The following is a 17,097-nucleotide window of genomic DNA, read 5'->3' on the forward strand; positions in this document are numbered from 1 at the left end:
AGAAATCTTACTAAGTAGGACAGCCCACTACACCAAAGTACGAACTAACCAATCAACCATGCCAACATTGAGAAGTACTGTTCCAAACATGAGTGAGTTCGCAAAGAACCCAACTGAAGTGTGACCAAGAGAAAATGATTGCTCATCACTATTTCCTCCCTCTTTCCCTCCATCCCTTCCTTTTTTTTTTAAAGGTTATTTGAAAGACAGGGGTCCAGAGAGAGAGAGAAAGAGACAGAGAGAGGTCTTCCACTTCCTGATTAATTCCCCAATGGCCACAATGGCTGGAGCTGGGCCAGTTTGAAGCCTGGAGCTTCATCTGAGTCTTCCAGGTGGGTGCAGGGGCAGAGAGACAGAGGAAGACAGAAAGATCTTCTTTCTGCTGATTCACTCCCCAAATGGCCACAAGAGTTGGGGTTAGGCAGAGCTGAAGTCAGGAGCCTGGAATTCCACCCAGGTTTCCCAATGTGCAGCAGGGACCTAAGCACTTGGGGCATCTTCTGCTTTTCCAGGCACATCTGCAGGGAGCTGGATTGGGAGTGGAGCAGCCAGAACTCTAGCTAGGTATATGGGATGCTAGCATTGCAGGCAGTGGCTTAACCTACTGTACCACAACACCGGCCCCATTTTACATAGTGTTTAATTATAAAACCACTTTTGCAGTTTTAATTTATTTATTCCAAAGGTAAAGTGATGTGTGCGAGGGACTAGAGGAAGGAAGAGAGGAGGGAGGGAAGGAGGGAGAGAGATGGATTGATCCTCTTTCTATTGATTCACTCCCCAGATGCCTACTGCTGCTGAGGCTGGGCCAGGCTGAAGCCAGGAGGCAGGACATCCATCCAGTTCTCTTACGTGGGTGGCAGGAACCCAAGTCCTGCAGCCAGTATCTACTGTCTCCCAGAATGTGTATTAGCAGGAAGCTGACTCAGAAGCAGAGGTGGCATTCAATCCCGGGAACTCCAAGAGGGGATGCAAACACCCCAAGCAGTGTCTTAACCCACTGAGCCACAGTGCCTGTCCTCATCATATCATTAACTGCATTGCTCATGTAAGCCTGAAGTTCTACCTTGCAGCTCCTGGGAGGATATGGAAATACAGTTGCTTGCTAGGTAGCAAATTGTTCCAGTGAGGAGTTACAAACACACGTGGAAGCCAGTTAATGGTACTTGCATTGTTTGGGTATTTATTTCAATAAGCTTACAAAACAGACATATGTGAGTTCAAGAAGCTTAAACTTATAATTAAAATCCTTTAAATAAATACACACACAGACACACACACACACAGACACACACACACACACCCCAGCAGCAGATTCAGCAAAATAAAACCTAGGTACTCTACAGACTATGATTGTGCTTCTCAAAAGTTCATGGGCATCATAATGTCCATCAGATTTCTGGTCCGCATTTGCAGTTTCTGAGTCAGTTGGATTGGAGAGGTCTCAAAATTGTCATTTCTGATCAGATCCTCTTTGCTGCTGTGACATTGATTGCACAGCAACACTTGGAAAACGACTGCATTAGAACATGACAAGTGCCATTTTAATCTTGTAGGAGAGAATCATGCAACCTAGCCTGAGTTATGTATGAGTCTTGTGGATCTTCCATCTTATTTTATATAAGACGATTTATTGCTGTAAAAGGCACAACAGAGAGAATGAGAGCGATCTTTCATCCACTGGCTCACTCCCCAAATGGCCCCAACAGCCAGGGCTGGGCCATGCTGAAGCCAGGAGCCAGGAACTCCACTGTGGTCTCCCACGTGTGTGGCAGAGGCTCAAGGACGCAGGCCGTCTTCTGTTGCTTTCCCGCGCACATTAGTAAGAATGCTGGATCAGAAGCAGAGGTATTGGACCTCAAACTGGCACTCCAGGACAGGCTACGTGCTTCCCAAGGGGTGGCTGAAGCAGCTGTGCCACTCCACCAGCCTGGCATTCGCACCACAAGACCAGCCCCTGATCTTTGTCCTGAGCTCCTTGTGTCTTCAGGAGCCCTCTTATTCTCCTGGAAGGAACACCTCTTCCTGTTGGCTGGTTAGCTGGGACTTCTCTGCCTTGCTCACAAGTGCCTCAAAAATGTCATTGTGCATGTAAAAAAAGATGTACCCACTGTGAAGCCTTGCCTCCTGCACCATGGCCTCTGGGATTTCTGCCACCCTCAGATCACTATACGTGAACCAGGCCTGCTTCTGAAAGTCATACACGTCGCTGATGTAATGGCCTGCACACGGGGAGTTCCCTATGTGGCTGATGACGCTGATCAGTCGGTAAGAATGAAGAGCATCTCCCATTTGCATGCTTCCTTTTGGTTCCTTGACCTTAGCTATGGTGCCCACGATGTCTTTGGTAACAGATTCGTGCAGCTGCTCAACCATGCCACTCAATCCTTCTGAAATCTTGTGTTTTTCGTAGTCACAAAGATCTTTTGAAGACTCACTAACATGATCAAAATCTAACTCTACCAATGTACTGGTTTTCTCATCGTCCTTGGGTTCTGGATTTTCAGGCTCCTCTTGACAACAAACTTCTTCAAGTCCTCTGTCTGGGTTGTTTATAGGATTACTTTCATCTTCACAGATTATAAGAAGAGAGATGTCTCCCTGATCCATCACTGAGGCAGCTGCCAGCATCTCCATTTCTCTGACTTCCCTATCTCTTGCGTTGCCCAGTTTGGACTCCAGATTTGAGCCACTTGCTAGGTCACTCTGCTGCTGCTCCTTTGGCCTGGCTTGCCAAATTCTCTGAGGTGTGTTTTGTTCAGCATCTTCGTCTGGTGCAACATGCAGAACTGAAGAGTCACTGGATTGCCAGGTCAGCTTCACAGATGATGTGCATGGGCTGACTCTCTCAGAATTAACCTCTTGGGTGAGGTTCAGTACTTCGGGGTCCAACACAGGTGCATTACTATCCAAGGGAAGTGGTGGTCTGGTGTCTTCATTGCAATTAGAGGATAAACTCAAATATTTGGGAATAAGAACTTGTTGGTCATCCTTCATTAGCACGTAAGTGTCACTCAAACTGTAGCGTTTCAGATGAACAATGAAGACTCTGGGTAGCCTGCCAAATTTATGCATCACCACAGCCTTCTTGTGGTTACACATTTCACAGAGGCGCTCACATTCTTCTGTTGTAAAGAAAAGATCAAAACAATTTTGAAGGGACAAAGGGGATGCTTTTGGTTTTGGGTGTAGGTTGATGGAGATACAATTACCAGGCTCTATCACGACAACAACTTGACCACAGGCTTTGCAAATCACGTAGTCCTGCAATTCAAATTCAAAATTGGAAGCAACTGGACAAACAAACACTTTGGTGGCAGCATCACCAGCAAACAACTCTGGAGGTGAATTTTCATCTCCCGCCTCCCTCCTCGTTTTCCAAATGGTGTTTACTTTTTCAAAATCGCCTTTCAGCTGGTCTAAACACTGACATAAGAATTCATGAGCATCGTTCTGCATGTTGCCCGAGAATATTTCTGCAACAGCTGAGATAGCATTTTTAATATCTCTGAGTAGGTCTTGGCTAGTCTCTAGATTACAAATATCTTTCAAAGCAAGCAACATACTTAAAGGCATAATAAGCACGTCAGAAGGAATGTTCTCCCATGGAATACCTTGTCCTAGTAAGCCATCAGCAAATGATGGAATTGCATAGAGTGACTGTAAAATTGAGTTCATGTAACAGGTGTTTCCCAAATTGGGGAAGCCCTGCTGCAGTTGCTCTGGGTGAGAGTCAAGGCACAATTGGTCTTGATCGTGTTGTGGGTCGTCCTGGGCACGTTCTGGTACCGATGGCAATAGCAGACTTTTGTCAGACACACTCTGAGGAGAAAGAACAGTCTCATCCAGGGGAGAATTTCCAGGAGAGGCGGTCCTGAGGGAAGGTCCATGTTTCGAACTTCCATCCTTTGCTAGATCTTTCAAGGAATCTTTCTTGAATTTCTTGCTTGGCACACTCTCATTTTCTTCCAGGAAGCCTTCATCCGTATCTAGACTGGACGACAGTGTTGGTTTTCTCTTCCTATCTTTCTTTTCTGGTAACCCTTGTTTGGCAAGCATTGGCGATTTGCCCAGCAACTGCTGGGGGAACGTTGTTCCACTTCCTTCTTCTGTAGTGAAGGTCTCAGCACTTGGCACACGACATACATTGGAAGATGGAGTTTTGTCAGGCTCTGTGTACCCATTCATGCTCTCCATGACACCCCAATAACTTTCCGATTTAATGGGCCACTGATGTTTGTTCTGACGAATGATGTCCAGCAAGATCTGCAACCGTTCAGTATGTGTGTGAGAGAGTTTGCCAAGACGAAGTTTTTTTTTCCAGAAGGTCAGACACAGGCCATTTTGTCTTTCTCCATAATGTCTAAAACATTCTAGAATATTAATGTCTAGGGAAAAACCTCTTATCTATAGGTTTTCCACCTTGAAACATGAAAATCAGTTGAATATCCTTTTCCCTTTCCACTGTTTCTGTGATGGGTTCTTTCAACATACTAGGTCCAGTCCTCTTGTTCCACGTCTGCACAAAACCATGCACTTTGTGAGGGGATGTTCTTTGTTTACAAATACAACGCATGTACCCTAAAGAAAAAGACACACGGACATTTTAATAGAAATGTAGCTACAGTGGGGACTTGAGTAAATGCTGAGCATGCAAGCAGCCATTTCATGCAAGGAGTATGAAAACAGAATTAAGATGGTGAGCTTTTCATGAAAATTGAGGAGGGTAGGCGAAGAGAAACATGAAGAGAGAGACACAGCATAATGCAGACCCTCCGAGGTAGCACGTGAGGTTCAATTATTTGGGACTCTACCACCTGTGTGGAAACGTGCACTAGTTCTGGGCTCCTGGCTTTAGCCTGGCCCAGCCCTGATGGTTGCAGGCATTTGAGGACTGAACCAGTAGATGGAAGATCTCTCTCTCTGCCTTCCAAATGCAATGAAAATTTAAAATGACTTTCTTAATTCTTCTCCCTCCCCTCACCCATTTGCCTATGTCTTTCTAAGCAGCCTAGAATGTCTGTGTCTTTCCAACATTCTGATGTCAGAAAAAGCAAATGAAAAAAAAAATTCAAAGGAAACTACAGAAAAAAAGATATTACCTGTTGTCCATTCTCAGTTCCGGCCAAAGACACTTGAGTCAGAATTCAAGGGAATTGACTCTTTGGAGAGTTGTCTGTGGCCACACTGCAAGTAGAATCCTGAGTGCCAAGGCTGCTGAAAGAAAAATAGGAAATCTCAAAAAGTGAGTTTTATGTCATCACCGGTGGATTCCCAACCACATCTTCTGTTGTTTGATTTCACTATCTGGTAGAAAGCAAATGCAGAGGCTAGTGTTTTGGCATAGTGGGTTAAACCACCACATGCAACACCAGCATCCTCTATGGGTGCCACTTTGAGACCCAGCTGCTCCACTTCCAATCTAGCTCCCTGCTGGTGGGCCTGAGAAGGGAGAGAAAGATGGCCCAAGTGTTTGGGCTCCTGCACCCACACCACGTGTGGGATCTGGAAGAGGCTCTGGGCTCCTGGCTTCAGCCTGCCCCAGGCCTGGCCCCCATGGCCCTCTGGGAAGAGAACCAGTGGATGGAGGATCTCTGTTTCTCCCTCTCTCTGTAACTGTGCCTGTCAAATAAATAAAAGTTTCTAAAGACAAGAAAGCAAATGGCAATGCAACACCCTCCAATGACTTTTTTTTGTACATTTTTTTCAGATACACCTGATGAATTTTCACAACTTCCTTTTTTTCTTAATTTTTCTTCATTTTTTATTTTTGACATGCCGAGTTAGACAGAGAGAGAGAGAGAGAGAGAGAAAGGTCTTCCTTTTCCGTTGGTTCAGCCCCCAAATTGCCAATACAGCCAGCACACTGAGCTGATCCGAAGCCAGCAGCCAGGTGCTTCCTCCTGGACTCTCATGCAGGTGTAGGGCCCAAGCTCTTGTGCCATCCTCCACGGCCTTCCACACCACAGCAGAGAGCTGGACTGGAAGAGGAGCAACCAGGAGAGAATCCGGCGCTCCAACCGGGACTAGAACCCAGGGTTCCAGTGCTGCAGGGAGAGGATTAGCCTAGTGACCCCAGGCACCTGGCGCTCAAATGTCTTAAAAGTTGATTAAACCAAGGAGGAAATCCAGTGTGATAATGAGATTACCTCTAAATACCTTTCTAAATCCAGCCCTTCCCAATCACATAGATTGGATTAATACAGCCACAGTCTTGGTGGTGAGGAGATTTTTGGAGCTCTGCCACAATTAGAATTTTAAAATTTATTTATTTGAAAGACCTAGAACTTTAAGCATGTTTGCTTCTTGTTGTTGTTTTTTTCTGTTGACAAACAGGCAACAAGGAGGATACACTATGATCATACAATATACATTCCAGCTGCTAGAAGTCAGAGACTGGTTTCTTATTTACTGCTCTTGGAACAGGAAGCTTGAAACTCAAGCTTCCTGGGTCTTAGTGTCACATAAGTGAAACGGGATTGCAACAACAGCACTGTTGTGATCATAAAACTGCACCACAACAAAACACACAACCCAGTTAAGAGATGGGCCAAGGGCTTCAACTGACATTTTCAAAAGAGGATATCCAAATGGCCAACAGACACATGAAGAAATGTTCAGGATCACTAGCCATCAGGGAAATGCAAATCAAACCACAATGAGGAGACATCTCTCCCTCCCCTGGTAAGAATGGCTCTCACACAGCCATACAGCTCAGCTCCGGCTGTCACAGCCATTTGGGGAGTAAACCAGCTAATGGAAGACCTCCTCTCTCTCTCTCTCTGTAACTCTTTCAAAATAAATAAAAAACAAGTAAGTCTTTAACAAATAGTTAATGCATCTTCAATTTTCTGAGAGATACTAACACCTGCATTGTGTACCCATAGCGACTACAGTATGAACCCAGAGGCCCTGTATTTCATCCTCCTATCACTGTGCTTGTGAGAAATGACTTTGTTTTTTCATAGGGGATGTTTCTTCTCACTGAATCTTAAATTTAAGGGAAGGGGGAATCATAAGGATTAGAGATCTCCAGTTGCATCCCGAAATGATACCAAAAGATGAGTAGCCTTCATCATGTATTGTTTACAGTTTGCTTGTTGGATTGGTGTTAAGAATGGCCAGGACTTGAACCAGCACCCATATGGGATGCCAGTGTTACAGGAAGAGGGTTATTGCCCTGCACTACAAGGCTGGCCCCCCATCATTTGCATTTTAAGTGCACGTTCCCTTCTGGAGATGCCAGAATCTAAGGTCACAGAAAATTAAAAACTATTCCAAAAGCAAAACCCAGAATCAAGACCTGCTAATTTAATAATTCATCCCCATCAATGGTGGAAGATAAACCCCCTCAGACAATAACTGATTATCCTTCGAGGGAAATAAATGTAGTCTCACATTCTCTGAGTGCCTATGAGTGCTCTTCAAAAAGCTCATAGAAAATGGAATGAAAAGACAAATTTTATTATTTTTTGACAGGCAGAGTTAGACAGTGAGAGAGAGAGAGAGACAGAGAGAAAGGTTTTCCTTCCATTGGTTCACCCCCAAAACGGTCGCTACGGCCAGTGAAATGTGCCGATCTGAAGTCAGGAGCCAGGTGCTTCCACCTGGTCTCCCATGCGGGTGCAGGACCCAAGCACTTGGGCCATCCTCCACTGCCTTCCCGGGCCACAGCAGAGAGCTGGCCTGGAAGAGGGGCAACCGGGACAGAATCCAGAACCCCAACCGGGACTAGAACCGGGGGTACATGTGCTGCAGGCAGAGGATTAGCCTAGCGAGCCACAGTGCCTACCATCAAAGATGAGGTTTTAAAACAAAAAGAAAGAAACAAAAATGAAAACAAAAAAAGGGATAAGGTTTTGTATAAACTTTTAAAAAATCCATGCATGTTTTCATTATATGCATTTCCATGTCCTTAAAAGATTTATTAATTCACTGGAAAGGCAGAATGACAGAGAGGGAGACCCAAGAGATACCTTTCATCTCCCGTTCACTCCTCAAATGGCCACAACAGCCAAGGCTGGGCCAGGCCAAAACGAAGAGCTTGGAACTCCAGCCAGGTCTCCCACATGGGGACAGGGACCCAAATACTTGGGCCACCATCTGCTGCTTTCCAAACCAATATCAGGAGGCAGGAGAGGAAGTGGAGCAGCCAGGGCTCCATCTGCACACCAGTATCCCAAAGGCCAGCTAAAGATGCCACAATGCCTCCTGCCCCGGGACCTTCTCGAAGCGCCCCCACACACCAAACAGCCCACTGACAGGCTGAAGCAAACTCACGGTGTGGACGTGGAGAGCTGCTGTCCTCGCTGTGGGAGTGGATGAGAACTCTGATGTGCAGTCAGCCAGCGCCTTTCATTTATACACCCCTGGCAGCCCCGCCCAGGAAACACCCTTTTAGGTGTGGCTATCCCCTAGGGCAATGAATTTAAAATGCCTGCAGGGGTGGGTGTTGTGGTGCAGGGGCTGAGGCCAGGGCTCTGCTTCCCATCCTGCTCGCTGCCCTGGCCTTGGGAAGCAGCTGAGGAGGGCCTGTCTCTGGATCAGCCCAGCTGCAGAATCTGGGCCATCTGGGGAGTGAACCAGTGGATGGAAGCCCTCTCTCTCTCGATCTCTCCCTGTCTCTCTCTCTCCCACCCTCCCCCGTGCCTCTGCCTTTCTGTAACTCTGAAGTTCAAATAAAATAAATATATCTTTAAAAAGCATAAAATGCCTAAAAAAGGCTAGCTAGCTCTGGCGCCATGGCTCACTAGGCTAGTCCTCTGCCTGAGACGACAGCACCCCGCGTTCTATTCCCGGTTGGGGTGCCGGTTCTGACCTGAATGCTCCTCTTCAAGTCCAGCTCTCTGCTGTGGCCCAGAGGCAGTGGAGGATGGCCCAAGTGCTTGGGCTCTGCACTTGCATGAGAGACCAGGAGGAAGCACCTGGCTCCTGGCTTTGGATCAGCACAGTGTGCTAGCCCTACTGGCCATTTGCATTGTGAACCAACGGAAGGAAGACCTTTCTCTCCGTCTCTCTCGCTAACTCTGCCTGTCCCCCCCCCCCCAAAAAAAAATGCTAGCAGTAGACAACTGTATTTTACTGTATTTGTTTATGACACCATTTTTTTTTATTTCACAGATATAGTTAGGCAGTGAGAAAGAGAGAGAAAGGTCTTCCTTGCGTTGCTTCACCCCCCAAATGGCCACAACGGCCAGAGTTGCACCGATCAGAAGCCAGGAGCCAGGAGCTTCATCTGGGTCTCCCACTTGGGTGCTGGGGCCCAAACACTCAGGCCATCCTCCACTGCCTTCCCGGGCCACAGCAGAGACCTGGACTGGAAGAGTGGCAGCCGATTCTGGAACCCGGTGCCCACATGGGATGGGGGCGCTGCAAGCAGAAGATTAACCTAGGGAGCCATGGCACCCGCCTCTATGACACATATTTTAACTTTGGACATCATTGCAAATATACATAAGAATCACAAGTTGAGCAGCAAGAACCCAGGCCCCAGCCAGGGCCAACCCAGGCCTCAACCAGGGCTCCGGCGGCATCTTGCAGGGCCACACCGGGCATCCGCCAGGGCTCCGCCAGGCTCAGGCAGGGCCGCAGCGGGGCCACAGCCAGGGCCCTGGGGCTCCATCCGGGTCTCCCACGGGAGGCCGGACCAGGCACCGAGCTCAGCAGGTAGATGGATGCGCAGCGGGGTGGCCGGGCCTAGAACCGGCACCCATGTGGGATGGTCTGGCCACCCCTACGCCCACTTGCGCCTTCCTCACTCGTGTAGTACATGGGAACAGCTGACTACAGCCCTCGTGGTCACCCCACTTGAGTCTGGGGTGGTCATTTTATCTTTTCCTTGCAGCGTGCTTTCCATTCTCGGTCTTTACAACTATATAAAACTTTTCCTCACTCAGAGAGGAAGGGAACAGAAATCCCCAGAGCACAAGCGGACCTCCGCTTCCCAGCCTTCTAGAGCCCAGACCCCGCGCCTGCCGGGGCTGCCAGCCCGAGCCTCCGGACATGGCTGCTGTGTGGTGCTGGCCCCGCGGGCGCTGGCTGGGGCAGCAGAGAGGCGCGCGGGGGTGGCTGCCCGCGCTGGGGAAGGTGCACAGGGGGCTGGCTCAGACACTGACGAAGGAGGGGCCCACTGAAGAGCGAGAAAGAGAAATTAAAAGGGGTCGGGACTTCCACTCTCAGGCTTCGAGCATCTTCATTTTCACCCCCTGCCCCCTACAGGAAAATGGAATCCCCGGCAAAGGCCACCACAAGTCTTCTGCAAGCAGCGGCTTTCCCAGCAGCTCTTGCGGGAGGACGCGCCATGGGACCTTAAGGGAAATGTAGTCTGCGATGGTAGTGTCACCGGAGGGTCGCTCTGCGCAGGCATAGCACCAATTCCTGGAGTTGATGTGGCCTGAAGGTTGGCATGGCAATCTCAACACACGGTTCTGCCTGTTTGCTACTGCTGAACTCGTGGAATTCACTCGATTACTATGGACAGGTCGACCCCAGCTCCTCATGATCACCCATCCTTTCTGAACTCGGGTGTGGGCCCATGTCAGCTAAATGCTTGGACTCGGGGTGTGGATTATTGTAGAGGGCACAGAGCAGATCTGGATTCTCCTATTCCTTTGTGTTTCTCCTTGTGTACTTCTCAGCTAGCTCAATTTGTTTTAAGATTTATTGTATTGATTTGAAAGAGCTATAGAGAGGTAGAGACAGAGAGAGGTCTTCCATCCGCTGGTTCACTCGCCAGAGGGCTGCAATGGCTGGAGCTGAGCCGATCTGAAGCCAGGAGCCTGGAGCTTCCTCCAGGTCTCCCACGTGGGTGCAGGGGCCCAAGGACTTGGGCCATCTTCTACTGCTCTCTCTCCAAGGCCACAGCAGAGAGCTGGATCAGAAGATGAGCAGCCAGGACTAGAACCAGCGTCCATATGGGATGTCAATGCCTCAGGCCAGGGCTTTAACCTGCTGTGTTACAGCACCGGCCACCAACCCTTTTTGTTAAGATTTATATTTTATTTGAAAGGCAGAGTTACAGAGAGGCAGAAGAAGAGGGGGAGGGGAGGAGAGGAGAGAGCTCGGTCTTCCATCTGCTGGTTCAATCCCCAGATGGCCACATCAGCTACAATTGAGCTTGTCTAAAGCCAGGAGCTTCTTCTGGGTCTCCCACATGGGTGCAGGGGCCCAAGGACTTGGGCCATCTTTCACTGCCTTCCCAGGCCATAGCAGAGAGTTGGATGGGAAGTGGACAGGCAGGACTTGAACTGGTGTCCATATGGGATGCCGGCCCTGCAGGCAGCCACTTTATGTGCTATGCCACAGGGTTTGCTTTACTTTTAAAATTACTCCTAAATGATTTTCCAAGCACTTCATCCATTCAGCAAGCCTTTCTTTTGTGCCACATGTTTTCTAGGTCAGTGGTTCTGAGCTGGTGGCAGTGTTGCCCTTGAGCGGCCATCTGGTAATGTGTGGAGATGGTTTTGGCTGCCACACTGAAAGGGTGTTCTTGCCAGGGATGATGCTTCATCGAAAACACAGAGGAAGATGCTGTTGCCATCCCCACCCTGTGCATTGAAGAGTTATCCAGCCCCAATACTAACAAAGCCCCAGGTGAGAGACCTTGCTAAAAGTAGGTGGAGGATGTAGCAGGGAACACAGCAGAGAAAATCCCTGACCTCATGGAGTTCCCATTCAGTTAATGACATCTTGTTCCAAATATTTACATGCGCTCATCCATCTATCCCTCCAGCTTGCTTTGTATGAACTCGAAATAGTAGAGGCCTGGAATTTCATTGGCTTACTGTTAACAGACAGGAACTCTTGGGAAGTAGGATGATTATTTCTGTCTACGCACTTTGGTGAAATATGTAATTAATAGGAATCATGTACTTTTTAATCAAATAAAAGTGTTTTTCTAAAAAAATGAGATGTGTATATGTCATGATGTTAACATGTTAAGGATGTTTTATAATAACTGATGGGAGAGATATGAATGAAATATTTTCCTCTTTGCCTTATCTTTTTCTCTAATAATATTTTTAAACAACTAGCTATCAAGTATATACAACAAAGTGGTGTGGGAGCTGAGATACAAGTGTGTTGAATGTACATCACAGATAAAGAATGGAGTGTCTCTTCTGTCCAGGTGTTTAACTGAATTATATTCTCCATGGAATTGTTTTTGGTATTCTGAAAAATTATTTTTTAAAGATTTATTTTCAACTTCCCACCCCAGGAGTCAAACTCAGGCCGCCTGGGTGAAAACCAGGAATCCTAACCACTAGGCCATGTGGGATCTCTGTCATTAATGTGTTGTCCAGTGTGAATTAATGCTATGACTAGTACTGAACCAGTAGTTTACACTTTATGTTCTGTGTGGGTACAAACTGATGAAATCTTTACTTAATAGATACTAAATCGATCTTGTGTCTATAAAGATAATTGAAAATGAATCTTGATGTGAATGGAAGAGGGAGCGGGAGATGGGAGGGGTGCGAGGGGAGGGAAGTTATTGGGGGCAGGGAAGCCATTGTAATCTATAAACTGCACTTTGGAACTTTATGTTTACTAATTTAAAGTTAAAAAAAAAAACAGCGAGGGAGAGAGGGAAGCGGGGAGGGAAGCTAGGAAGGAAGGAAGGAGGCAGGGAAGGAGGGAGGGACCTCACCTTCCATGCCACACAGATTCCGTTTTCTGTTTAATAAAGCAAGTTGCACCCCCCAAAAAAATAAACAAAATAAATCTTTATTTTGGGTGGGGCAACTTGCTTTATTTATTTTGTTTATTTTTTGACAGGCAAGCGGGGGATTAAGCAAGTGAGCCATGGCGCTGGCCCAAGATTTATCTCTTTAGTATAAAGGCAGAGTTACAGATAGAGAGAGCTGGAGATCTTTCTTGTGCTGCTTCACTCCTAAAATGGCCACAATTGCTAGGGGTGAGCCAGGCCAAAGTCAGGAACCTAGGACTCCATCCAGGGTTCCTACATGGGCGACAGGGGCCTGAGTAGTTGAGCCATCTTCTGCTGCTTTCCTGTGCACATCAGCAGGGAGCTAGATCAGAAGTGGAGTAGGGGCTGGCGTTGTGGCATAGTGGGTAAAGCCAGGAACTGCAACCTGGTCTCCCACATGGATGGCAGCAGCCCAGGTACCTGGACCATCATCTGCTGCCTCATCAGGCACACAATATGCTGCAGGCAGCTGGAGTTGCTAGTGGAGCCAGGACTCCACCCCAGGCACTCCGATCCGGGATGTGGGTGTCTCAAGCGGCATCTTTACCACTATGCCCAATGCCCTCTCTTGATTATTTCAGTCTTTGCTGCTGGTTTCCTTGTGTTTACTCTGTTTATGTAGATGGACTGGCCACCTGATTTAGGAGTCCTGTGAGACATGAATATGCCTGGTCCCTTATACAAGATCATTAAAAATTCCAAATGCCAGGTGCCCCAAGGATCTGGAAGGAATATGATTTTTACTTCAAGACAGAATTTCAAGATGGCAAGAGCAGAGAATCAAGCCACATTCAGGGTGGTCTTAATTCTGAGCCCTGTGGGACGGCAGAGACTCTGTTGCATGCCATGGAACTGGGCCTGTGTCCAGGAACTTTCCGTCCTCTTGCCTGGAGCTCTGGCTTTGCCATGGCCTGTGCCTTCTCTCGTCCTCAGTGTCCGTGTCCTGCGTATACAGCAGCTCAAACGTAGCTCTGTATGGCCTCATACTGGCTTTCAGCTGCTTGAGATTTGTGCCTCACATACCCCAGGAGTCAAGTGATCTGGAGCTAAGTGCAGCAGGGATCTTCTGTGGTCACACACTCACACTCTGTTTCTTTATGTGTTCTGAGGGGCACCATGTGTGATGACATTGGAAGGATATGACTGAATCATGTAAACACTTAGTAGACCTTTCTGATGCCAGAAAGAAGTGTGAAAGTGAGGTTTACAGGGGCTGGCACCTGTCGTGGTGTAGCGAGTGAAGCCACTGCCTGCAGTGCCGCATCCCATATGGGCACGGGTTGGAGTCCCAGCTGCTGATTTCCAACCCATCTCTGCTATTGCCTGGGAAAGCGGTAGAGGATGGCCCAAGTCCTTGGGACCCTGCACCCACCTGGAAGACCCGGAAGAAGCTCCTGGCTCTTGGCTTTGGATCGGCCCAGCTCCGGCCTTTGTAGCCATTTGGGGAGTGAACCAGCAGATATAAGACCTCTCTCTCTCTTTCCCCTCTGCCCCTCTCTAACTCTGCTTTTCAAATAAATAATTTTACAAACTGGTGAGCTATATATAGAACATGAGCTTTAGAAATTGACAGAAAAAGAAGTTCCAGGTACAGAGGCAAGAGCTGAATAAAAATCGATCCTTGAGGGACAAGTTCGGTGTTGCAAAAGCATAAAATTTGTTGTGGATGGAATTACAAGTTGACAGATGACCATGGACCACATTTTGACATCAATTTGAAAGACTGAAGAAGCATTGATTCTGCAACTCAGTAATTCAAGTAGTGGCTATAGACCCGAGAATGTTGGTTGTCTGGTCTCAGCACCCTGCTTATGCTCAAGGGTCTTTTAGCTTCAACAGTCTCATGGGTAGCTCATCAGTCTGTAGAAGCTGCTCCAGTTAACAGTTCCTCCTGCTGTCCTCAATGCGCTGTGAAGCCACAGTCCTGAGAATATGATCTGGACACCCCTTTTCCCTCAGCTGCCACAAACACCTGGTGACCTGTTATGCCACCCTGTCACCTTCAAACCTACTCCTGGAGAGCTCCTTCCCCTCAGTGGAGCTTCCAAAGCGAGCTCAGAATGGCCTAAATGGGAGGGGAAGGCAGGGTGCAAGCCTGAGCGGCCTTGGTTCCTATCACCACCTAGTGGCAGCAGCGAGCAACGACTCCAGTGTCTGTACAGGTGCTCCTGTGCTTTCAGATTCTTCCAGAAGACTCTGAACATAAACATAAAGGTTCTGAAGACTTTTGTCTTGATGGGTCAGCTCACTTAAAGAAAGCAGGATTGTGGCTCTTACACACACACGCACAAAAAGACGCTAGGAAGCATATGGAGGAACCTGGGTTTCCAGGGCTATAAAATAGAGGCAATATGACTAGGTGTTTTTGTGTTTTTAAAGATTTACTTATTTGAGGCCGGTGCCACAGCTCAATAGGCTAATCCTCGGCCTGTGGCCCCGGCACACCAGGTTCTAGTCCCGGTCGGGGCACCGGATTCTATCCCAGTTGCCCCTCTTCCAGGCCAGCTCTCTGCTGTGGCCCGGGAGTGCAGTGGAGGATGGCTCAGGTCCTTGGGCCCTGCACCTGCATGGGAGACCAGGAGAGGCACCTGGCTCCTGGCTTCGGATCAGCACAATGCAATGGTCTCATCGCGCTGGCTGTGGCGGCCATTGGAGGGTGAACCAACGGCAAAAGGAAGACCTTTCTCTCCGTCTCTCTCTCTTACTGTCCACTCTGCCTGTCAAAAAATAAAAATAAAAAAAGAAAAAGATTTACTTATTTGAAAGGCAGTTACAGGAAGGAGAGAGAGAAAGGGAGAGAGAGAAAGCGAGAGAGAGAGAGAAAATATGAATCTTTGACTCCCCAAAGGGCTGCAATGGCAGGAACTGGGCCAGTCCCAAGAACGAAGCCCGGAGCCTGGAGCTTCTTCTTCTGGGTCTCCCACGTGGGTGCAGCGACCCAAGGATTTGGGCCATGTTCCACTGCTTTCCCTGGCCATAGAAAAGAGCTGGATTGGAAGTAAAGCAGCTGGGACTCAAACCAGAGCCCTTATGGGATACCAGTACTGCAGTCAGTGGTTCAGTGGTTTTACCCGTTTTGCCACAGTGCCAGGCCCTGCTTGAACTTTTTTTTTTAAAGATATATTTATTTACTTGAAAGTCAGAGTTGCACAGAGAGAGAAGGAGATTCAGAGAGAGAGGTGTCTTCCATCTGCTGGCTCACTCTCCAATTGGCCAAAACAGCCAGAGCTGTGCCAACCCGAAGCCTGGAGCTTCTTCCAGCTCTCCCACGAGGTACAGGAACCCAAGAACTTGGACCATCTTCCACTGTTGTCCCAGTGCATAGCAGAGAGCTGGATCAGAAGAGGAGCAGCCTGGACTCGAACTGGCACCCACATGCGATGCCGGCACTAGGCACAGTGCCGGCCCCTCCGTGAACTTTTTAAACACCTTTGTATGTGCCAGACCTCCATGTGTCAATAGGAACATGTGTGGGAGAGCACTGTTGGTCTCCATGGCTTCTTTAACTGTTCATATCATGCTTCCTTTCCCTGTGCCCGTGTTTCTAGAAGGCAAGTGCAGTTTACCTTGAGGAAAGACCCGATCTTTATTACTGGAGACATTGTGCTGTCACAGCTGTGCCTGTCCAGAGCTGCTCTGTGCAGAATATCCCCCATACCAGGCATATAACCTTGCTCGTGTCAAAGCGACCGAGCAGTGTATTAGTCCTGCATTGGCTCTGGCAGAAGGAGGTGGTGGTAGTTTTCTAGGCTTGTAGTGAGAGTACAGGTATGAACTCTGTGGTTCTTCTTACACAGGGATTGGAAAAAGCTCCCAGATGAGTCACAGAACTTAGAAATACATTTTACAAAGTATGTGCATGAGTGCAAGAAGTATAGGTAATAATCATCTCCTTTGTACTTTACTACCATGGAATATCCAAATCTATTGTAAAACTTTGCCAAGACACATGCACACAAAAACTCAGACTGTTGATGGCACCATTCGCAGTCAAGAGAAATGCAAACAAAAGTGCAGTATTCAATTATAGCTGCATAAAATTAACTTGCACATGCTGTGCTTCTGTAATCTCTTAGCCACATCTTGTTGCTATTACTGTGGGCTCCAGTGTGGTGAGGATCCACCTGAAATGCCCTGTAACATTAATCTTCCACATGTGAGCAGTTAGTCTCCCTAATAAACTCATCAAGTAAAAATGATGTCTCAATCCTTACGTATTTGTCACCATATATAATATGTATAACATACATAGTTTGCTGATACTTTATGTTATTGGTAAAGCTTCCTGCCAATAGTAGGCATTTAGGAGTTAGCTTTTAAGGGGAGTCGAGAGTTTTACTCAGGTTTTTTCCTGCAAGGGGGTCAGTATTCCTCACTCCTTCATGGTT

General features: G+C 47.7%; 1 protein-coding gene across 2 annotated transcripts; it reads right to left on the bottom strand.

Annotated features, from left to right (window-relative positions):
• Positions 1–1,284: 1,284 nt before the first annotated feature.
• On the bottom strand, positions 1,285–8,337 carry LOC127486158 (ubiquitin carboxyl-terminal hydrolase 29-like). 2 transcript variants are annotated; one of them, XM_089319927.1, is made up of 3 exons: positions 8,281–8,337; positions 5,103–5,214; positions 1,285–4,581 (listed from the first exon to the last, which is right to left on the bottom strand). In XM_089319927.1, exon 3 carries the CDS (start codon positions 4,195–4,197, stop codon positions 1,999–2,001), a length of 2,199 nt encoding a protein of 732 aa, XP_089176053.1. In that variant the 5' UTR covers positions 4,198–4,581; positions 5,103–5,214; positions 8,281–8,337; the 3' UTR covers positions 1,285–1,998. The 2 variants fall into 2 exon arrangements, with proteins under 2 accessions (XP_089176053.1, XP_051685849.3); XM_051829889.3 differs by having other exon boundaries at positions 5,103–5,217; positions 8,281–8,335.
• Positions 8,338–17,097: the final 8,760 nt, after the last annotated feature.

The sequence above is a fragment of the Oryctolagus cuniculus genome, chromosome 18 (assembly GCF_051225735.1).
Source record: "Oryctolagus cuniculus isolate XC-2025 breed Fujian yellow rabbit chromosome 18, ASM5122573v1, whole genome shotgun sequence".
In the NCBI taxonomy this organism is placed as follows: Eukaryota; Metazoa; Chordata; class Mammalia; order Lagomorpha; family Leporidae; genus Oryctolagus; species Oryctolagus cuniculus.